This window comes from Erpetoichthys calabaricus, chromosome 17, assembly GCF_900747795.2.
Source record: "Erpetoichthys calabaricus chromosome 17, fErpCal1.3, whole genome shotgun sequence".
Taxonomy (NCBI): domain Eukaryota; kingdom Metazoa; phylum Chordata; class Cladistia; order Polypteriformes; family Polypteridae; genus Erpetoichthys; species Erpetoichthys calabaricus.
In genome coordinates, this window is record NC_041410.2 from 18231625 (window position 1) to 18256893 (window position 25269).

The 25269-nt window shown below is 38.1% G+C and overlaps 1 protein-coding gene across 1 annotated transcript in view; it reads right to left on the bottom strand.

Annotated features, from left to right (window-relative positions):
- The window catches only part of LOC114668121 (protogenin-like), a 111339-nt gene that overhangs the window by 9318 nt on the left and 76752 nt on the right, over positions 1-25269 (bottom strand). Inside the window, exons 11-15 of the mRNA XM_051920490.1 lie at positions 23387-23575; positions 8615-8710; positions 8072-8258; positions 6653-6780; positions 5738-5908 (exon numbers count right to left, since the gene is read on the bottom strand). Of these exons, the coding sequence (XP_051776450.1) occupies positions 5738-5908; positions 6653-6780; positions 8072-8258; positions 8615-8710; positions 23387-23575 (771 nt within the window). The remainder of the gene's footprint in view (positions 1-5737; positions 5909-6652; positions 6781-8071; positions 8259-8614; positions 8711-23386; positions 23576-25269) is intronic.

Consider the following 25269-nt stretch of genomic DNA (forward strand, 5'->3'; position numbering starts at 1 on the left):
CGCACCGATCCGCCTGTCGATCTCACGCTCCATTCTTCCCTCACTCGTGAACAAGACCCCGAGATACTTGAACTCCTCCACTTGGGGCAGGATCTCGCTACCAACCCTGAGAGGGCACTCCACCCTTTTCCGGCTGAGGACCATGGTCTCGGATTTGGAGGTGCTGATTCTCATCCCAGCCGCTTCACACTCGGCTGCGAACCGATCCAGAGAGAGCTGAAGATCACGGCCTGATGAAGCAAACAGGACAACATCATCTGCAAAAAGCAGTGACCCAATCCTGAGCCCACCAAACTGGACCCCCTCAACACCCTGGCTGCGCCTAGAAATTCTGTCCATAAAAGTTATGAACAGAATCGGTGACAAAGGGCAGCCCTGGCGGTGTCCAACTCTCACTGGAAACGGGTTCGACTTACTGCCGGCAATGCGGACCAAGCTCTGGCACCGATCGTACAGGGACTGAACAGCCCTTATCAGGGGGGCCGGTACCCCATACTCTCGGAGTACCCCCCACAGGATTCCCCGAGGGACACGGTCGAATGCCTTTTCTAAGTCCACAAAACACATGTAGACTGGTTGGGCAAACTCCCATGCACCCTCCAGGACCTGCTAAGGGTATAGAGCTGGTCCACTGTTCCGCGACCAGGACGAAAACCACACTGTTCCTCCTGAATCCGAGGCTCGACTATCCGACGGACCCTCCTCTCCAGGACCCCCTGAATAGACTTTTCCAGGGAGGCTGAGGAGTGTGATCCCTCTGTAGTTGGAACACACCCTCCGATCCCCCTTCTTAAAGAGGGGGACCACCACCCCGGTCTGCCAATCCAGAGGCACTGTCCCTGATGTCCATGCGATGTTGCAGAGGCGTGTCAGCCAAGACAGTCCTACAACATCCAGAGCCTTGAGGAACTCCGGGCGTATCTCATCCACCCCCGGGGCCCCTGCCACCAAGGAGTTTTTTGACCACCTCGGTGACCTCAGTCCCCAGAGATGGGGGAGCCCACCTCTGAGTCCCCAGGCTCTGCTTCCTCATTGGAAGGCATGTTAATGGGATTGAGGAGGTCTTCGAAGTATTCCCCCCACCGACCCACAACGTCCCGAGTCGAGGTCAGCAGCGCACCATCCCCACCATATACAGTGTTGACACTGCACTGCTTCCCCTTCCTGAGACGCCGGATGGTGGACCAGAATCTCCTCGAAGCCGTCCGAAAGTCATTCTCCATGGCCTCCCCAAACTCCTCCCACGCCCGAGTTTTTGCCTCAGCAACCACCAAAGCCGCATTGCGCTTGGCCTGCCGGTACCTATCAGCTGCCTCCGGGGTCCCACAGGACAAAAGGGTCCTGTAGGACTCCTTCTTCAGCTTGACGGCATCCTTCACCGCCGGTGTCCACCAGCGGGTTCGGGGATTGCCGCCACGACAGGCACCGACCACCTTACGGCCACAGCTCCGGTCAGCTGCCTCAACAATAGAGGCACGGAACATGGCCCATTCGGACTCAATGTCCCTCACCTCCCTCGGGATGTGGTCGAAGTTCTGCCGGAGGTGGGAGTTGAAGCTACTTCTGACAGGGGGCTCTGCCAGACGTTCCCAGCAGACCCTCACAACACGTTTGGGCCTACCACGCCTGACCGGCATCCTCCCCCACCATCGAAGCCAACTCACCACCAGGTGGTGATCAGTTGACAGCTCCGCCCCTCTCTTCACCCGAGTGTCCAAGACATGTGGCCGCAAGTCCGACGACACGACCACAAAGTCGATCAATCGAACTGAGGCCTAGGGTGTCCTGGTGCCAAGTGCACATATGAACACCCCTATGCTTGAACATGGTGTTCGTTATGGACAATCCGTGACGAGCACAGAAGTCCAATAACAAAACACCGCTCGGGTTCAGATCAGGGGGGCCATTCCTCCCAATCACGCCCTTCCAGGTCTCACTGTCATTGCCCACGTGAGCATTGAAGTCTCCCAGCAGAACGAGGGAGTCCCCAGAAGGTATGCCCTCTAGCACCCCCTCCAGGGACTCCAAAAAGGGTGGGTACTCCGAACTGCTGTTCGGTGCATACGCACAAACAACAGTTAGGACCCGTCCCCCCACCCGAAGGCGAAGGGAGGCTACCCTCTCGTCCACCGGGGTAAACCCCAATGTACAGGCTCCCAAGTTGGGGGGCAATAAGTATACCCACACCTGCTCGGCGCCTCTCACCGGGGGCAACTCCAGAGTGGTAGAGAGTCCAGCCCCTCTCAAGGAGATTGGTTCCAGAGTCCCAAGCTGTGCGTCGAGGTGAGTCCGACTATATCTAGCCGGAACCTCTCAACTTCGCGCACTAGCTCAGGCTCCTTCCCCTTCAGAGAGGTGACCATTCCACGTCCCAAGAGCCAGTTTCTGTAGCCGAGGATCGGACCGCCAAGGTCCCCGCCTTCGGCCACCACCCAACTCACACTGCACCCGACCTCCTTGGCCCCCTCCCATAGGTGGTGAGCCCATGGGAAGGGGGACCCACGTTGCCTCTTCGGGCTGTGCCCGGCCGAGCCCCATGGGTGCAGGCCCGGCCACCAGGCGCTCGCCATCGAGCCCCCACCTCCAGGCCTGGCTCCAGAGTGGGGCCCCAGTGACCCGCGTCCGGGCAAGGGAAAAACGCCGTCCAAAATTGTTTTTCTTCATAGGAGGTTTGTTTAACCGCTCTTTTGTCTCATCCCTCACCTAGGACCAGTTTGCCTTGGGTGGCCCTACCAGGGGCATAAAGCCCCGGACAACAGAGCTCCTAGGGATCATTGGGACACGCAAACCCCTCCACCACGATAAGGTGACGGTTAAAGGAGGGGTATCCTTAATACACTATTTTTAATTGTTAGAACAAGTGTAATTACAAACTGGCTTGACTCTACACTGCAATTTGTGGAAATAAGTGAAGCTCAGATTTCAGAAGTCTGTTTATGCAATAATGTACCCTATAAAAAGCATGCGAGGAGAGAGGCTGTAATTGGGCTTCACATGCTACACAGCCGCACATCTGGAATCAATTATCATACAGCCCTGAAGACCCTTAGATGACAGAAAAATAGAGAAGTCCATTGAATGTGTCAATTTTACATGTGACTTGCCTTCTGATGCGTTTTGTTAGACATCAAGATGCATTGCCTTTGCAATAAATATAACAGCACTAGAGAATGCAGACTCTGCCAGTTCCAATTAATTTAAATTGGGTCATACCACTCAGCTATATCTTTCTGTATCTAACAATGTAGCCTAAAAGGGGAAGATAATTTGTTGGACAATGGTGGATCAAGGTTACTACAAATTTTACAGATCTGATGTTACATGCATGGTAATGGAATGTTCCACAAAAATCAGATTAAAAACAAGCAGTCATATTTAAGACCATTGATTATGAAATAAAACAATGAATATATCTTTTTTGTGTATTTCTGCAAAGTGTAGATTTAGCCAGGGCTTGGCATCCATATGATCAACTCAAAGAATAACAGCAAGCTATTAAAAAATATTATAAAAAAAAAACTTGTTGTAACATTTTATTTATATATGCACAATTAGCAAATAACGTAAACGCACATTTTTGCTGCCATATGGCATAAAAGCAGCTTGTAAGACCCTAAAATTCACTCTTGTCAGGAATCTAGCAGAAGAGATATAGAATCACTAAGAAAAGCAGTCAGCTAATGATAAAGGTGGATATAAATTTTGGGGTTTGTTTTAAGATTCTCAAAATAAGCTCAATGTGAGAAATGAGAAAGCAAAAACATAGGAGGAACTTCACTGTTAAGGTTTGGGGTGACTGAGTAGAGACATAAAAAAGTGGTGAAAGATGAAGTGATTATGACAACTCAGAGCCATGAAGCAGCAGTGCGAAAAATGCCGCAAATGGAGAATGTAAGTGAAGGAAGGCTCATCTGACATATCACGACTCCTCTACTGTAAATATACACTAACAGATATATTGAGTGTCTTCCACTCTTCATGCTAAATATGATAACATCCTTTACAAAAATGTCAATCAACTACTCACATTCTTCTACAGATATGCTAAGGGTTTGGAGGGCTGCAGTGTCCAATGTTTTATTCTATTCAATTCCTGCCTCTAAAATTAGCTTGCTTTTCAGTTAGATGGGCTGTTATTTCACATTCAAAAGTCGGTTCCATTTTTGTCATTCATTTATCTCAGATGGACTGTGACCCAGAACTGGATTAATTAGGATTAATAGTGGTTGGATAGATGGACGTTTCAATCTACAAATTACCAATAGTGTTTTATCGGATGTTTCCTAATTTTACTTGTTTATGATCTTGCTTTTTTATTTTCTCTAAAAGGTCTTGACAATTAAAGAATCTGACTTCTAAAGACTACACAAGTAAAAGTAACCCTAAAGTAGTTAATAGTCTTCAGAATGTATTATCGTATGCACCTGTATCTGCTGTTTGTTATTATTCAAAATATAGATAGTTATTGATTACATTTCTTGCTTGATTAGCTGTCCCTTCTCTTCTTGCATTCTACAGTCAAAACGATACTGAAATATGTGTTTTACTTTTGATCATTTAGTGTAACCTTGAGCTTAATATTCACAATTTCAAGAAAAGGTTTGTGACCCATTTGAAATTTCTGAATTATTTATTCATTACAACATGGTCCAATCTTCACTTAAGTTACAAAAAACAAACACAAACTGCTTACACTTATAACACACAAACAACTGTACTTTTTCATCTCTGTTCATTGATATTTCTGGGATTCCTTGTATGAAAAGCACTCCTCAGGTCATACCACAGCATCTCATTTGAGTAAATGTCTGAACTCTGAAATTGTATTTCTGGAGAAGTTCAGATTCTACAATAACCAAACTTTGTATACATTTTTTATGGGGCAGGGCACTTCCATCCCACACCTCCAATTGCATATCCTTAATTGAATACTTTCATTTTCATTCATTAGCCTTAAGTTTCACATGCTTTTAACAACCTGGGCAAAAAGAAGTATAATTGCTTGTGTGTTATTAGTTTAAATTAATATTATTAAGTCACCCTCTACCGATGATGTCCTTAATGGCGTCACTACTGTTTCAGAAAACTCTGCTTAATGAAAAAGTGTCACTCCTTACATGATGTTGTTGGTGTGTGAGGGTTCTGGATGTGGTGAGTTATTAAGTCCCCTTTAAAAGTGTGGGCTACATGTGGCTACATTTTTATTTCTCTTAATTCACAGACCTAAGACACATTATACAACATGTTAGGGCAATAATATGAAGACTTTGTTTTATTAATTTTCAGTATCATGGTGAATATTCATGTATTCATTGTACTCTGTTATCTCCATGTAATTCAAGGCCAATCTCCTGAACATGTGGAATAAGAAACTGTTCATTAAGTATGGAAACACTACTGTGCAGATGTACTGGGCTTCAAGACCCTATATGCCTCTCATTTACCTGACAGGTTCCACCTTGTAGCCTGTATATGTGTCACCAATGTAGCTACATTTACAACTATTGCCTCACAGTGCATGATTTTTCATTCTTGTTTCCTTTCATGAAGGTTTTTACCTAATTCATTTCTGTTAAAAAGGACGGATTATATCTTCTAAGGGTGTGACAGCAAGCAAGAGTAGGCGCTTGGGACAATGCCCTGCATTCGAATATAATTATTTTAAGACCTTCACCCTTAGATGCTGAATACCCTTGCACATGTTGAAAATAAACATTAAAAAAAGTAAACAAATCACCTTCTCTTTGAAGGACTTTCCATTCTCCAGCAATCCAAGCTTTTCTGGAGGCATAGAGTATGGTGTAGTGAGAGACGACGACATTGGGATCTTCTGGTTGTTTCCAAGAAACCAAAGCAGTGTCATCTTCTATTAGGGTCACCTTAATACCAATGGGAGGACCTGATGGAACTGGGACAAAAAAGAAAGCAGAACTAAAGGCCTTGATCAAGTACTTGATACTAAACGTTCCTCACTTGGTGGTTCCTAATAACCTTAAGTAAACTAGGCAATCATTTCTATCACATTCCTGGCTCAATCCATGTGCCTTCTTTACAGCATGGATCTAAGAGTGTTGCTTCACATTCCTGAGTTCTAGTGGAACAGAAATGGAGGTAACGGTTACATATATTTTAAGGGACACTGTTCATTATGAAGGCTTTCTGTACAGTACTTTATCACTATAATGCTAACTTTGTAATTTCAGTATATAGAAAAATAATTTTTTGTGTCAGTAAAATGCCTTGGAACAATGTTCACCATAAAAGATATTACACCAGTAGGAACACTATGGGTTTAACAACTATTTGTAGGACCTTGATTCTTTAAATTGGAATTTGGGATCAATTTAAATGTTGTTTGGTGACTTGTTTTTGTTTCATTTGTGAAGCACATTGACTCCTGCAAAACAAAAATCAGGCAAATGTGTGTTTGGAATATAGTGTCTTGTCTATTATGATGCATTTAACAAAGTCATATTTCATCTCAAAAGTCATAAAACATGAGTAAGCAAGGAAAAAGTATTAGAAAAAATGTGGGCAGAAGAGCATGACTGGATGAACTTGTGTTTTGTGTTTTATCTAAATAAAATCCTTTATCTGTGCTTTCTAGATCATAGTGTTTCTTTTGTACGTTTGTGTCAGTTTATCATCTTACCTTCTGGGAGCGTTGTATGATATACCACCGGGCTCCAGGGACTGGAAAGCTGGTCAACATGCAGACGGACGGCAAACTCATATTTTGTGAAAGGCTGCAGATCCTGCACAAGCATGTGTGCTTCAGACCTAAAGAAACATAAGGTAATTAATAGAGGAAATTCTACATCTGATGTACACTTTTTTAGAACTCTATGCCAATAAATGTGGCCAACCAGTAATATCTTTAAATTTTATACATTTTGTAACAAATAATGTTTTCCATCTATCCATTTATGATTGAATACACCTAATCCACCAATGCCTAACCCAACAGCATCAGTTCAAAGGCAGTTAAATAGAGTGCAAGGATAAAAGAAAAAAAATGTTAAAGCTCATCAGTTATTCAGCCAAACAACATTTTATACAGTGGTTTCTTTCATAGTTAGCAGTAGTATTTTTGAACGCAATTCACTTTTAATGTATATTAAAATGAGTTAAATATTTGATGACATCATAAAATCAAATATCCCCACAACCAGGTGTTGTCAGTCAGTCATTATCCAACCCGCTATATCCTAACCCAGGGGCACGGCAGTCTGCTGGAGCCAATCCCAGCCAACACAGGGCGCAAAGCAGAAACAAATCCCCAAAGCAGGGCACATGCACCCACACACTAGGGACAATTTAGGATCGCCAATTCACCTAACCTGCATGTCTTTTGACTGTGGGAGGAAACCGGAGTACCAGAAGGAAACCCACGCAGACATGAGGAGAACATGCAAACTCCACACCGGAAGGACCCGGGAAGAGAACCCAGGTCTCCTAACTGCAAGGCAGCAGTGCTACCATGTGTTGTGGGTTTGAAAAATTAAAGAAATATTAATATCATTATATGCAGTGTCATATAATGAGCTGTTCTATGAACCTCATTAAAGAAAAATCAACAATGCATTAAAAATTTACTATTCAAACAAAAATGTTTTTATTCTGTTTTATACAATGTCTTTCACAGTTATTACTCTCAAAAAAGCACTTTACAGAGCAATAAATATTAGAAAATGTTAGAAACTACTTGGGTGACAAAATATATTTTTAATCAGTTGTTCTGTCTTCATTTTAGTTCTATAAAGAACAGAATCACTTTAAAGTGCAGTTTATATTATACTAGTGTAAAAAGATTCAATTATAATGGTTTAATATTCTTTGTGTAATGCTGTTGTCCAATCTTTATTTTTTATAGCATGTTTTAAAGTCAGCACTATTAAACAGAGCTCTGAAGGGTGCAAACTTTAATACCTGCTAGCAAAACTGCATTAAAAATGGTATGCATTGTTCTACCAACAGTGACAACCTAACATTCAAAAATAAGAAAAGTGTCTTGTGGGATGTCAATATGAAGCTGACTTCCATGGTATGAAGTCTCTGGAAGGCTACTTACGTTTGAAGATAAAGAACCAGGGAAGCATTCTGAAGGCCAACAGGATTACAACGAACAGTATAGTTTACCACCTGCCCAGATGAGAATGCAGGTCTTCCCCAGTGTAGGTAGACTGATGACGAGCTGTTAGCTTTTGCATAGAGGTGGTGAGGGGGTGGTGGAGGTGGTACCATTCGGTCTCGGACAGCTATAGTGAAAGAAAGTTGATAGAAAAAAATGAATTGTCAAAGAAATGTATGGCTTATGCCATTCAAAAGAAAGTCACTGTGAAAGTATAACTATTTCTATGATAGTTTGAATATGGAAGACATTTACCTGTCCCTCAATTTGGCACATTTACAATTTAATTGACTTGAATTGAAGAAGAATAAGAAATAATACAGATAAACTAACAATAAACTTCTTTTTTTTTCACTACTAAAAACACAAGATGTCTTTAGTCTGAACAAGGTGAACTGTAATATGCATGTTTAAATTCCTGAAAATGGCATACCTTTAAATAAAATAAAGTTAAGAGTTTTTAGCACTTTTCTCAGTACTTACAGACACATCCTGGTGTGCTGACTGTTTGATCGGCTTGATAGCCTTCACCTATATAGCTGTAAGCCAAAAGTTTCACATGATACTTCCTTCTGGGGTCTAGGAGTTAAAAAAAAAAAATTACTAAGTATGAAGAAACAAAGTACATTGAAGAAAATAAAAAAAAAATCAAATTAGAATACAAAAAAGGTAAACAAGTATAATAAATCATAAAATATAACAGAAAATGGAAGTAGAAGGAGCTACAAAAGCCATGGTAATACTGAAAAAAAATCCTAAATCAAACATGGCAAGGCAACTTGCAAAATTAAGCAATTGTACATAAACTATAAAAATGCATATTTTCAAGTGTGTCACAGCAATAAGCACAAAGTCAGTACCATGGAAGCATCACTTGGGAGAGAAACAAAAAAGTTTTTAAATCAATTTTGCAAAAAAGACTAAACATATTAAATCAGTCATATAGCATGCTGACACATTCATCCACATTTACACCAAGCCAGTCTACATTTGTCAATTAAACTAACAAAATGAAATTCACAAAATGGTATGGTAAATCATCAAAAGTAACACAGCAATGTGTAAGAAAAACGAATCACTGAAAAATCAACATGAAAAAAAAAACCAAAAATGTATTCAGCGATAAGTGTAACATAATAATAGCAACAAAAAAAAAAAAGCACAGAGAACATTTGAAATAAATTCAATGTATTTTTGTACAATGTTCTTTACTGGGTGCAGGATTAAAGGACTGCAACAAGTTTATGGCCAAAATGCAATTGCAAACTTTATAACTTACATTATGTACACATATAAAAATATGCACTAGTTTAAATGTGCAGTGAAAAAAAGCAATTGCATGCTGACTGATATGAAAAGATAAATCAGAAAAAAAGAAATTGTAAATCAAGCTTACAGAAAAATGAATCAAAGGGAATATGAAAATAATAAATGTATTTTATCTACAAGTTAGCTAGGTTTGTCAAGTAAAAAGAAACAGAAGGATTAATGCAAATAAACACTGCATAATATGTATTTTATTAGTATTTCAATATCAGGTATAGACATTTTACTTAATCAGAATTGTTACCATTTACAAGCTGGTAACAATTTACAGATCTCCTTACGTGTAAATTTAAAAGATGATAATGAAAATTTAGCTCCCATGATAAAGCCACTTTATGACAAATCTTATGAATAAATGAAACTATTGCAGTTGGTTGCAAACCACTAAAAAACAAAAACTGAATAATAACAAGCTGTCAAAAGTACGTACAAGTAATTACTACCAAAAACAGATATGTAATTGATAGTTGTAATTATTAAAAACAATCTACTCCTGGTAATGTCCTAATATGTTTTTCATAATATTCACAATTTAATGCAGAACCTTGCAAAGCTGTACCATTTAATTATGTTTATAGCTTATAGTAGACATGTATGATGTAACAAAATGATTCCATGAAGTATATTGCAGGAATATTGATTTGCTATTAAACTTGAAAACCCTTGGATGCAGCGAAACACTTTATGTAGGTCTCTCCTTTATGATAAACAAGGAACCAGAAAAAAGTTCACAGCAAATCTCTCTTTTGAATACAGAAAACAATCGTGACCTCAAGCAGAACAAGACTTCTAGCCATCCTACTACTCACTTCCCAATAGTACTTTTTATGTATTTCCACCAGGGGACACTACAGGCTGTGGTGTGGCAGTCCCTGCCACTTTTCATTTATTAAATTTATTTAATATCTTTTCTACTCTTGTATTTCTTATACATAATAAGTATCTGTGCTTAATACATACCAATATAGAAAGCTGCAGGTGTTAATTTTACATGGCATATTTTATTGTAGACAAATGGTTACAAAAGCGGATATCTCTAGACTGTAGCAGGGAACAGACAGAGGTAGCAGTGTTCATGATAAAAGGCAAAAATAAAAGACGGGAATGGTGAGGACCTCAAAGAGTCGGGGCTCATGTTGCCTTTTTTTTGGAAATGAGAATGTACACTTGGACATCAAATTAAAAACAGATGCCTTCAGGGTCTTCACATCTTTATGGGCTTACTTCTCAGGTAACAAGTTGCCCGCACACACACTGATTTCTCCCCAACCTCAGACACCCCTCGTTATACACAAACTGAGAGATGTGCTCCGCCTTCTGAGAGGTACATTTCAAGTCCAAGTGGATAAAACCTCACTCTACTGACATGTTCTTGGAAAAGGTTAGGCCTCAAGAGGGTTATTTACTGGAGGAATGAGTCTAGTATCTGGATATCTTGTGTTTGGGATCAGTTCCCTTGTTTTCGAGAGAAGCTGCTTCACATTGAGAAAACAGACGGCAGTGGCCCACAATTATTGTGTGCGGCAAAAAAAGATTCCTTACAGTAAACAAACATTGAAGGTCTAATGAATTAATATAGAAACCTTGTTATTTCACATAACATTTAGATTAATCTGAAATCATATTTGCTAACTGTCAAAGTAAATAAAATCAAGGCTTATTCAACAGTATCATAATAGTCAACTGGTGCTCACCAAGTTCACATACAAATAAATATTAGTTTAATGCAATATATCTGTATTGTTCCATATGAAAGGCATTATATAAAACAATATATATTGTTATATATATATATGATTGAATGACTACAACTCAGTAAAATGTTGGTAATAATTTTAATAATTAATTATGCAAATCCTGTATTGAGTGGGTTCTGTAAACCAAGAAATTAATGATTAAACATTATTCCTGGCTTATTTTTAATAATCTGTTTCTAATAAGCTGTAATATTCTCTCTCTTTCTTTCTTTCTTTCTTTCTTTTTCTTTCTTTCTTTCTTTCTTTCTTTCTTTCTTTCTTTCTTTCTTTCTTTCATAACCTCTTGGCCTTCTGCCTACATTCTTATCTATTGTTGCACTCTGCCTGTCTTCCTTCCCACTTCCCTTACTTATCTTTCCGATCCTTTATTTTCTTAGTTCCTTCTCTTATTGCTTTTCAGCTTTCCTTCATTCTTTCCTACTTTTCATACTTTAAATATTGGTTTCTCTTTTACTCCTTGCATTTCCTCCTCTTCCCTTTTTCCACCACCTCCTAAATACCTCTTATTCATTTTGATTTCCTCCTCTTCTTTCTCCACCCTTCCACCCCATCTTATTTGCCCATCTTTCTCCTCTTCCTTGCTCTTACTAAAATGTGTTTCTCTCAATCCTTATCTTTCTATTCCCAGCTGTTTTCTTTTTTACCTTCTATCTCCTCTTAACCTTTTTCATTTCCTTCACGTTTCTAATCTTTTTCCTCTCACACTGCTATTTCTCATTTTCTTTACCTCTTCACATCATTAATTTTATATTCACCTCTAAATTCCTCCTCACCCTTCTTCTTGCTTTATCTCCTCTTCCACCATTTTTAAACCCTGGCCACTTTATTCCGTTTCCTTATCTGTCCCCTGTTCTCCTTTTTCTAGTTTGATTCTTATATTTCTGCTTTTTCTCCCAGTCTCGATCCTATCTTCATTCCTTATTCTTACCACCCTCTTTTTTTCACTTCTTCTTCACTTTTCCATTCTCCCTATCCACACCTTTCTCTTATTTTTCCCATTTCCATTTCTCTTCCTTCTGTTTTTAAGTTTGATTCTTGCTTTTTCTAAATTTATAAATTATTATCTCTCCAACTCCACTTCTTTTTCATGTTTATCTTTTTTCTCTTCCTCCTCTTCATGCTGCTTCTCCTATATAATTCTGTCTCCCCTTTACTCCTCCTCCTGGTGGCATTAATTATTCCACACAATTCAATGACTCTGCTAGAGACAATTGCAGCAGTTTTCATTCAAAGATACAAGTCTGCCAAACTCAGTTAGGTGTTTTTAGGCAACGTGTGCAAGTTTGAACATTATTTTTCTTTCATTTCCACCCTGAGCAGGATTCTTTTTTATTTCTCACTAAATATGAAAATGCACATTAAGTACTATGAAAAATCTTAATGGGATATGAGAATGTCAGATTCTTTTGGTTGTCTTAAGTCTGGGCTTAGGGCAGTAGGTCAGGGCTAGAAAATCTGAAACTGACCTGCACCCCTCCCCCAGGTTGTCTCCACACTGCCCCTCCAAGCCCCCCACCATTTAGAAAATACTTTTGAAAGGCAGATCAAAAAAATCTAAAGGAAGGTCTCCTCTGGGGCCTTACTATCTATCAGTTAGAGTTAACAAAAGAGAGACAAAAAGTCTCTTTGTCAAAGTCACATGTTCATCTTTTGCTCTCCAGTTGTATTTAGCCTTTCAAAGGCCACAGGGAAAAATAAAAAGTAAAACCCATCGTTATTCACATAGCTTCTGTCCCACTTGTAAATAACCTTTTAATTAGTAGTATAAGTTGCATCATCTTCTTAAAGCAAAATATTATAGGAATATTGTTTTTATCAAAAGCATTATGCCTGAAATATTAAAAGGTTGAATTTATTTTATTCATTTCAGCTTACAGGCACAACCTTTCTTTCATTCATAATATTAATTGCACTATACTGTTCATAAAAATTATGCTGAATTATGTCCTTTACAAAAGACACTAAGTATAAAAAATTGCAGAGATGTATCCATCCATTAATTGCCAGCACCACCTTATGCAATTCAAGGTTCTGGGGTGCAAGACAGAAATCAGCCTTGGGCAGGGCACTAGTCTATTGTATAGGAGGCTAACTCTCACACCCACACTCACATAGTGTCAAATTTAGACTCAAACACTAACATAATACACATCTTTGGGATATTTTAACAATATTGAAGTATAAGGAACCAAAAAAAAACAAAAAAAAACACATTAAATATGGAAAGAATGTGCAAACACCACACACACAGTATATCTACACCCTGAACACCGTACCTTTTCAGGTGGTAGCATGCCATTAAAGTAGTAATTTCGATTTAGACAATTCAAATGAAAAGTATAGCAGCACTGTGCTGCAGTGGTTAGTGGTTGACACTGCAGCCTTAAAGCTCCATGTCTTGAATTTGAATCCCAGTACTGACTCTGTCTATATGGAGTTTTGCGTGTTCTCCCAATGTCAGAATGTTGTTTTTTTTTTTTTTTTTTTGAGTACTTACTTCTTAATTCCACATCACAAAAAATCTACTTGTTATGATGAATAGTCACTCTAAATTGACTTCAATGCAAGTGAACATGTGTGAGTGTGTGAACGTGAGTGTGCTGTGCAATGGGCACCCCCCCACACACCCAAACCCCACCATATGGTTTGCTCCTACCTTGCACCAATACTACTATAGCAGGCTCTGTTTCCCATGACCTGAACTAGATCAATGAAAGTATGGATGGATAGAATTGAATGTAACTCTATTTTACTGTTTATTTAGTGAAATAATTGCATTATTCTGTTCATGTAAAATAATTTAGTAATGTGTTGGCACTGAAAGCCACTATAAATAAAATATTGCACTAGATTTATTACACCACTTGATTCTGATCTTTTTTCTTTGCCCTTCTACTATCTAAAAACATTAAGTTTTAGAAAGGTGTAATTGCTCATGAGATCTGATACAGATGTTCATCTTTCTCACTCGCCTTCTGTCCACTTTTGCTCTTCACTCCCAACCCCCTCACCAGGGTTTTGTGTCTAGCAGTCCAGTTGAACAGATCACTGGTCTCGTCTTTCCAGGATAAATGCACCCCCCCCCCATGCACCCCACCCCCTCCATTGCCACAGTACAATGGCCTTGCAGTAATTATGCAGGAAAGAGGCCAAGAGTACAGGGTGGATTTGACATGTGGGCCATGACCTCTGACATAGAATTTGGGCAGGTTAAACCTTACTTGAAATGAATGAGATTTGAGGGGGGTGGGGTGGGGAGAGCTTTTAGGGGCCCAAAACAAGCTGCAAGGAAAGGCAGTGTTTGTTTCAGCATCCATGCTTATGGAAACTGCTGAAAATTGCCTTGTCTCCTGTCAGATCCTATCACAGAATTTAAGGAGAATTGTTAATTAAAGTGAAGGAGGAGTCAGCAGTGGGTTCATTTACCATAACCCAAAAAGATTTACTTAACACAACGAGTTTCCTTTCTGCCTAATGGGATAGCTGTGCATACAAAGTATTAGGGCACAAGTCAGCTGTACACACAGAAACGAGTAGATGCTTGGATAATTACCTTTACTTAACTAGAACTTTTATTCTAACTATTCTCTAAATTAGAATAGAACAACAAATTTAACATTGAAAAATCTGGAACCATAGCAGATTTTTTTTCAGATTACACACTCAGTTCCTGGTGGGGACTGAACTGCTAATCTTGTGGTCTACAGTACAACACTCTGACCTCTAGAGGGCCACATAGTCTTATTTCACATAGGTATGCCCTCTAGAGGGCCTCGACTAATTAAACAAACGAGGTCTTCAAAGGATGGATATATAAAGTTGGGCTCCTAGGTTAAACATGCACAACAACTTCACACTGACTTGAACTTTATTTTTAAGTGGGCTCTAACAGCTAAAAATCACTCCGTATGTACATCAGAAGTGCCATTGCCTAAGCGACTGTTAACATTTCTTTCTTTTTGCTATATAAATAACTGAAAAATGTGGAAAAAACAAGTATGTGATAATTCTGTGAGCAGAAAATAAAAAGGAACTGTATAGATGAAAAGAAAAACTGAAGTCATCCATACAATTGTTTGAATTATATTAATCTATACATGCTTTTTCTATATAAAGCAGGAAAATATATGAAAGAATGTCAATGTGGTATCTGAAAATACCCTGCAAAAGACTGGTACTCAAGCCTTAAATAAACAAGAGAAGATGAAGACTAGACTTAGGGTGATTTTGTGACAGGACTGAGAACCAGCTTGTGTTTTTTTGTATTTTAATTTGCATGTTCCCATTGATGTCATTTTACCATCCAAAGACATACTGTGGGATAGACTGGTGACTAATTTGGTCCCTACATCCGTGCCCTGTGATGGACATTTGCTCTTACTGCTCCATATGAGCTTATCCTATAGGTTGGTGCTGAAAAGACTACTTTTAGACTGAAACATTATTTGCTGAGCTGAATGCTGCTGCACAGCACCAGAATCCGCAATTCAAATGTAAGATTTTGGCATGGTCACTGCCTGTATGGTGTTTACACAATTACCTCATGCCGGTGTGGTTGAATAAGAGTGTTCTGCACTTTGGCACCCCATCCAGGGTTAGCACCTATCTTGCACTCATTGTTTTTAGTCACCTTTATTTTTTGAGCATGTTCTCTATTTACTTGCTATTTGCAGCCCCAAACTGACTTTGCCCCCACCATTTTTTTCAACTATATTTTGTATTTTTACAAGTGTCCAGCAATCTGTAGAGTGATGGGAAACAGTTAAGATGTTAAACATGCCCTGCTTAACAGGTACTGTATATTACTTGTGGAGCACTGGTTCTTGCTAAATTATCTATTTATTTAGTATGCCATCTGTGTGGTTCAAAAAGAATATTTATTTTTATTTATCCTTTATTAAACTGGGTAATACCACATGATAATAAAGTATAAAGTGAATACCGACATGGTTAGAGTGACATACAATGGATGGAAAGTCATGATTTGCTGTAATACCTTAATTGTTAAAACATGTTCACCAGTTTACCCAGAAAAGGGTTAATGGCAGCTTTGCTTTCACCTTCACCGACAAAATGCCAAGAGCCAAAACAGGCTATAAATTTAGAGGATCACATTCTCTCTCTCTCTTTCTAGTATGGAGAATTCTTTAGGTATTTGTGGTCACCTGATTTATATGGTCTATTGACGTATCCCGTTTGACTCTGGGTCTTTGTTCTCCCCCACAAGGCCTCTGACCAAAGAAAACTGCCTGGGCCCTGGCAATAAATGTCAGTTCATTTGTTGACAAAAAAAAAAGCATAAATGGCAGCTTATCAGATTTGCTAGAGAGAATGGAATCCAAGGTTTTTGGCCATTAAAAGCTGAGCAGTTTTTTGTTCAAAAGTTGGAACATTCAATGTCCTGGAAACACCCAGCCCTTTGACATGGAGTTCAATATATTTTGGTACCAGTCCCTTAAACTGTATTTCATGAATTTGAATTAATCCAAATTAGCCTTGTGTAACTTACAGTGTCTACTGCATTTCATGAAAATCACAATCATCTTGCATTACACATCTACAGATGAAGCTTCCTTTAAAACATACATTACACAGATACTGCATTATCCATCAGTTTTCTATACTTTACATAGTCTGTTGGATTCACAGTTATTTAATATTATGTATGAGCTCAGCATGTACAGAGTGCTTGTGCAAGACACAGCAGGTTTGCACACACAAACACATGCCAAGATAAATTGGCCATTTTATCAGCATGTCAGTGAACAGTAGCAAGAAGCCTAGGCCACCAGAGAAAAACTACAAGAGTGTTACAATTACATACAGACAGAACACAGAAAGCACTCTGAACTGCCTGGGGGGTATAGAAATATGCAACTTTGGTTTCTTCCCACAACACTTTCTCATCCATTTTACAAACCTGCTTAAATATGTAAACCTATGAGAAGCACACAGCAATGCAGCTGACACACAATCTTACAAACAGGGAACAATAATCTGGCTTCATGTCATACATCCCAATTTGCCCAAAGTGAAGCAGTTTTTCTAGAAGACACTTCTTTCTGTTTCCCAATCATAAATACAGCTGGCACTTCATCCTTCATGTAGATGGAATAAATAAGTTATCCTATTTTCAGAGTTGCGGTTGTTATTCTGTAAAACATGTAGCCAAATCAGTTTTACATATTACTGCTAAATTTAAGTTCAAGGACCATTCCTTCTCATATTCCTACAATAGATATCTTTAACAAGATAACAAAATAACAATTTTCCCAAGATTAACACGAGTAAGAGCTTGTCATAAAAGTACTGTATCTGCTGTATCAGTGGCAGTATCCATATAGTACAATGTATAATTATGATGCAAGGGGAAAGAGAACTGTCTTCAGACTGGTTTCTTTTTTTCTAATGTAGCAGTGATAACTAGTTTTTGCTTGGGCTCATAATGACATAAAAACATGCAGCATATAGACTTATAATCTTATCAAACCCACTTAATCTAATTCTGGGTCATGGTATACTTGAACCTATATCTGGCATCAATGAGCACAAAGCAGGAACCAGGAGATTCATACATATCTTATTAGTTTAAAGTCACCAGTTACCCTAACCTACATATCTTTGTGTTATTAAAACTAGTGTAATCTAAAGAAAAATACATTTGTACATGAGAGGAATGTGCAGACTAACAGAAGTTAGACAGAGATTCGACCAGGACTGGAAACTCCGCAGTTGGTCTAACCATTGCCCCACTATGCCTCCCTATGCTACTATGCCACTTAGCATACTGCACATTATTTTTTGTTTTTGAGTACTATGGTATTTATTTTACATATTCAGCCACAATGGCACATTGGTTAGCATTTTTACCTTACAACACCAAGGACCTTCCAAAACCTATCCCATTTACTGTCTATGTAACATTAGCATGTTCTTTCTTTCTTCACGGGTTTGCAACAGTATTTTAGTTTTCTTTTATATCGCTCGCCAAATACTAGTGATACTAAACTGGCTCATTATACATGTATTTACCTAGCAAATAACTGGTTTCAAATGTTGCTAAGATAAGCTTTGGTTTCCGGAGTCCTTATTATAAAAATAAAAAATACACATAAAAAATCTGATCGACATACTGTTCATGTATCGTGGTAAGATGAGGAAATGAAAAGTCTTGCCAGCTTCAAGGCAGATTTGATATCAAAACATCTATTATTCATTTCAACCCTAGTGACATGGACCTTGGGATGTATCTTGATGGCCTGCTGTATATAGGAAGGACTGCATAGGGTGGCCTTCTGTGGGTGAATGGAAGACAGTTCCTGAGATTGAGGACACCCATACATGCCTTAGCCAATTGACATAATTTTTATTTTACTTTTGGGGCTGCTCAGCTTGTGTTCACCTAACTAATTAAATGTGTAGATCACTTAAAATAAACCAAACTTCAAGAAATTAACTGTTGCTACAGATAGACCTTGCATCAAACCTAACTAAACATGGGGCTCATTAGGTTTGAGGAAACTGAAATGACTATAGGCAATGAGAGAGAGAAAGAAACATCTTTGAGTTCAAAGTCTCCTATTGAGGTCTACCACAAGATTAAAATCTTTATTGACAAAATAGCCCAAAGCCTGGAGTCGGCAGACAGGTTACAAACACTTAATGCCACTATAGTCTCTCAATCTGTCTGTCAGCACGCCATCTGAAAGTTACTACATCAAGTTGTCATGAGAGATGCCTTCTTAAAATAAACTCACTTGACTTATTTCTCTTCATTGCTGGTAATGTATCTTGGAAACAGTTTAATGGAAGTGATTTATGTTAATTAACTGACATTACCTAGATTGTCCTAATAAACCTTCCACAATTGTTAATCTGATACCCATAAGTCACTTAAAAGAATGGAGAACAATAAAACTTTACTAAGCATAGTATGGGTCAGGCTAGACAACTACCGATTACTCCCTTTGACTAAGGAATAGATGTCTTGTACAACACTCCATTTTCTCCCTACGGCTGGCTCTCTTTCAAAAAAGCAAGCATTGGTTTCAGATCTCCCAGAAATTCTCACCTGTTTTGAAAAATGCAAGAACTCATCAAATTGCTGGTGAGAAGACATGTACACTTATGTCAAGTGTACACTGATTCTGCCTTTGCTGTTTATAAATTTGCAACATGCAGCACTGATATGCCTCTGGCAAATGCAATAACACTAAAGAGAATGTTTCATTAATCCTATTTAAAATGATTTTTATTTTACTATTACACAAATAAAAAATTATTGTACAAATAAATAACATTTTTATAATGTATTTAAGCTGAAAAACAATAATCTGGTATTGTACATAATTTTATACTGTACTATTAACATTTAATTTAAAATGTTTTAATTATAATCATGATTTGTAAATTAAAATATTTGCAATGTGAATAAAAACATAAAATGGATCAGTGCTAAGTACAACTGAAAGAATTGTACCTTAAGATAACTGTATATTGTATGCCAAGTGTTAGCTAGGATGCACCCTGATTTATTTGACAAAGAGGTAAGAGAATAAGGATATAGTAAATATGTTTGTGTGTTTGTCAATATTGTCAACATGAAAAAAATAAAACAAAAAAGAGGTTTTCTACAACCACTGTTGCCACATCATCCCACAGTCACATATCTATGTAATCCATCAGGCTGACGACTTGACTTCTCAAAGATCAATGATATGGTCTCTAGAATATTCATTCAATTGTTCATAATATTGATGAACATATCACTGTGTTCTGTATATAGTGTATATACAGTACTGCAGTGACAGTGCAAGTACCCCCAAATCAGCAAGAACTGATGTTTTCAACTTTTTATGGTGAGCATGATGTACTACTATCTAGTCATGAACATAACAGATATTCAGACCTAATCATCTGCATACCTGTTTATGCTGACCCCTGAAGTTTACAAGTAAACTGGACAACTGCATTTAGATGCAACTATTTGTTGTCATATATATCTTGCATATAAATATCCCAATTACTGATCACTATTTATATGTATCAATTTATATTGTAATTACTGTTTTTGTTATTATTTTACATGCACAAATCCCTTGTTTAAAGCTGCAAAAGGATGCAATGTAGCTCTCAACAAAACACACAACTTTGTTAGCTATAATGTTTGCTTTGGGAGCTCTGTGCACTGCAGCCTGCAGGTATAGTGATGTGACCCTCTGTTGTATTGCTTAGAAATAACTCTAGTTGACAATTTTAGTAAAATTTTACAAATATGACATGATGGCTGAGAATTTAAAGTTTATTTACATGTGTAAGCTGGCAGCAATGGGCATTAAGTGAATTGGGAAAACTAGCTCAGGAGGATCATGGACATAGGAATGGCAGAGACAGAAAAGAAGAGTCCCCTCCACTAAATGTCAGTATGAACAAAGAGCTGCCACTCCAAGGTAAAGACCCTGGAAATTTTTGCAATTGTTACCTGGGAATAAAGGCTTTTCAATTTGATCCCTGTATCCTTAAAAGGATAAAACAGTAGCTACCCCATTTATTTTTTTAATCTTTAACATGCATCCCACAATGATTTAAAACAAGTGCTGGAGAGACTTTTCTTTAAATACACTTCACTTTACAGTTTTTGTATTTTTGGACCCCATTACAGTAGGTGTTTTTTGAAGTTAAAGGCAAGAAGAAAGAAAATGCCAGGACTGCAGACAAAGAATCGAAAGATCATTGTCCATTTATAAGCAGAGAGCAGAATTTTATTGACACCTCTTCAATAAATCATTTTGCTCCACTCCAGAAAGGGCCACAATAAGTTCCTTTGAAGTCAAGAAAGGGATTTAACTGATCTCTCCACACAAGTAATACAACTTCCATAAATCCCCTGAAAACACACATAAAAACGTTTTGCTTATTTTTGAAAATAAAGTTACACAATTCATTTATTGAGCCACCACCATGAAGATTCTAGAGATCACAGCAATGGAAAAATGTGTGTGGCTTTGGAAGGGGTTATTCTATTTAAGTTATCACTTTTGTTCTGCTGGTTGAAATATACTGTAAGTCAACTAAGAATTTATTTTATGAGGTACTTTTCATATTGTGACTCACTGTGAGGGCGGCACGGTGGCACAGTGGGTAGCGCTGCTGCCTCGCAGTTGGGAGATCTGGGGACCTGGGTTCGCTTCCTGGGTCCTCCCTGCGTGGAGTTTGCATGTTCTCCCCGTGTCTGCGTGGGTTTCCTCCGGGCGCTCCGGTTTCCTCCCACAGTCCAAAGACATGCAGGTTAGGTGGATTGGCGATTCTAAATTGGCCCTAGTGTGTGCTTGGTGTGTGGGTGTGTTTGTGTGTGTCCTGCGGTGGGTTGGCACCCTGCCCAGGATTGGTTCCCTGCCTTGTGCCCTGTGTTGGCTGGGATTGGCTCCAGCAGACCCCCGTGACCCTGTGTTCGGATTCAGCGGGTTGGAAAATGGATGGATGGATGGACTCACTGTGATGGCCTCCCCACCAATTTATTGTTCATGAAACTTGATAAAAGAGAACCAAATATGATGGGGTCTTTTCTGGTTTAATGCATTTGTCAGATTTTCATATAGCAAAAACACCATTTTTAGAGAATCACATTTGTAAGACGTAAAAGCAGACAGTTTAAACAAATGAATCTTTGTCACACAGTTAACCAAGTATAGGATTTGAACCCAAGACCTGCTGGATGATAGTCCACCTCTTTAGTCCAGAAAGTCACACAGCTCATATGCAATGTAATGAATAGACTTCTGATACCTAAATGAAAATAGGGGATCTATCTGACTGGGTCAGTTTTTCCTCCTTTAATTGCAACAAACAAGAGTTCACTTTCATGCGTTCTGAGGAATGCTGGTTATAATGTAAATTAAGAGCTCACTTCTGTGCATTCAGAGGACAGCTCTTCATAAAAAATATACTCTGCTGCACATGATGTGAATTTACACCAGTAAAAAAACAGATATCACATTGTTCTTTTAGATTAATATTCAGTTTGAAATATCAATAATTGGGTTCTCATCAAGCTCTTTATTTACAGTTAGAGGTCAAATAAAGCCCAAGTCTGGCCTGGGTTAAATTATTTCCTTTTATTTGATTAGTGTGCAGTTTTCCACCTCTCCTGAAGAACAAGGTACTGCAGACAATGAGTAAAATTAAGTAAGAAAGAAAAGTCTATAAAATAATGCTATTTTCAATTTTTTCTTTAAACTCTGTATGTCTCACAAGCTTATTTTTAAGGAAGTGAGTTATATATAAAGAATTAGTATTACTAATTTGGCTATACTGTATTTGCATTTAGTTTTTATATCTATAACCTTCACAATCAATTTTGAGGCTAATTCTATTGCTATGGCAAAAAGCTACATTAAATGTTAAAGTAAATGAAATACTGTAGTTGCAATGGTTTAAAATTCAGTGACTCCTTAATCATTTTTGTTTTCACATCCAGAATATACACACATTCACAGCCCTAGAGTATTTTCATGATTCTTGCATCCTGAATCAAATATAAGGTACTGGCCACCTGCCTTGAGGGAAATGACTACAGATGGTCAATTGTCCACTCAGAGTAGCCAACTTGTCTGATGCCCCTTAACCTTGCAGCCCATGAATCTGTTCCAAAGGCCACAAAGCTCAACTGCTCTCTTCATTTAAATATCAGTAAGGGGATAGCTGGTGACAGATGACCTAAGGTCAAACTCGAGTTCTGGTTCACACCAGTTCTTAGGCTTAAAGGTGTCCACTGCAGCCAGCATAAGAAATTAGCCCAATTAATCACTCTCCAGCCTTTCTGTCGATATCTGGTTGTCTGGCCATTTGCTTATTGTCCTGCATGGCCAAAAAGCATTGAGATCCTCTTAAAAGATGAATGACCGCCAAGACAAAGGATACCAATTCTCCCTTTTACTCATTCTTTCCCTTACCCTCAGGCTTATTATTGGCTCTCATTTTTTAAATTTATGTGCTCATTACTAACTTAAAAATAAAAATAAAACTTGTTTTCTTTAATTTTACATTTTGACATATATGTAAGGTGGAGAACTCAGTTTAATTCTTTTAAAACTATAACTTTAAACTATAATATTTTTACTCAATAACTGCTGTTCAAAAACCAGAACAGAATAAATGCCATATATTTACCCACCTAGACCACCAATAGTATGGTGTGAATCTTTAGCTCGTAGCTCGATGGGTGCTCTCTCCTGTTGACTCTCCTCTCTGTAGAACAGCTTATAACCCTGAATGCTGGCTCTGTTAACTGGGGAAGGCTGCCACCTCACCAAGATGGTTGTGCAATTTAATGGTTCCAAATGAAGTTCTGGTGCCAAAGGAACTGTAAGAAAAAGTCAAAAGAATTATATAAATGTACTCTTAAAATACAAACATTTTAAAGGAAATGTGTTTTTGTTTTGACTTTTGAAACACATCCATTTGTCATATTTTTTGCTAGATAACACAAGTTCAGTGTGCTGAGGGTATCTTTTTACAATAGTGTGAAAAAAAATCTTACATTAAGAAAATATATTAGTCAAAATCCTATTTCTTAAATCTTATTGACTTTTCATTTTTTTTGTTAGCCCAGCTCATTGTGTTGTTAGGGTAAATTAGTTTGAGTAAACCCACCTAATTTAAAGCACATGATGGACAGAGAGCTCAAGATGGCAAATGCCTGAACTATATTTGACACATTTTTTCACATAAATGCTGTGTAACATTTTAATAAAATATTCCATGTTAGATAATCGTCAGACTTAATCTCTGGGAGCCCAGTTATGTGCGTTGCTAAAATAAAATCAAATTGAATTCAACTGAAGATTTTTTCTCATTTCTGATGATGTTGTTTGGTTAGGAAAATGTGATTGCCAATAGCACTTGTGCCGAGTAACTTTTCTAGCATGACATGCAAAGTCTACATACAACAATGACAGTTATGGAGTGCAGGAGTAACTGCTGTTTTTTTTTTTTTTTTTGTAATTGGAAAGCAAGTCTGACAGGGATCTATTTCGAACTCTATCACATTCTTTATAACCATGCTGATTGCTTATATTAAAAACATTACAACACAGAAGCATAACATCATGTTGCCTGTCCTTGTTTAAAGGCCTTACGATTGTTCTTCTAACTCAAAACCTAAGTTCCCCCACCACCCTTGTCCTCCTCCTGCTTCTCTCCTCCTCCCATGACCCATGACCTAGGCTATTCTGCTGTTGCTAGCAGCTGGGGAGCAAAGGGCACAGTAGTAACCAAACTCAATTTCTTAACAAGGTTATGAAAGTGATTTCTTCTTCGCAGATTTTCCATATCTGGATTGTCCTTTCAATTAACGGACAATACACAAGACCCAGAAAAAGTACATTCAACTTTACAAACTTAAAGACAAGGGGAACATTTAGTCAGAACCCTGTAGAGTAAGCTACAGGGTGAAATGTAGTGCAAATGTACATGGGTACTTGCCAGAAAACAGTTGGTTACAAATTTATTTTGCCATCTGTATTAAATACAATGTAATTCTTATTCATTTTCATTTTTTGGTAATAAATAACAACAAAAAAGCAGTATTTGTTATGATTCTTGTTTCTTTTTATATTTTTGCTAGCATATTTGTTTGCTAATTTATGTTTTTTATGCTATCATTTGTCTTTTGTTATGGAGAATTAATTTTTAGCATTAGCATTGGTGTCATTTTAATTGCTAATTTTCATTAAACATTTCTTTTTCTCTTTGTTAATGCAACACCATTTTCATGTGAATGCAATCGTCATCTCTGATGACATCATTGTATGCGACAGTATACAAATGGCAATGATTGCACACTGTGTTATACCTCAGGGTTTAAAACTTTGTTGCAATCTTCATTTAACTTAGCCTTTCAAAACCACTAGTGAGGTTAATGTTGGGCTCTGACTTTAGTTTTGTTAATAAAACTCCTTTTTGGGTTCTCAGCATAACTTTGATGCTCAGTTCTGGCAGTATTTTGATTTTGACCCTTGCCAATCTGACAGCGTTTTGTTTTTTTTTTTTCAGTCC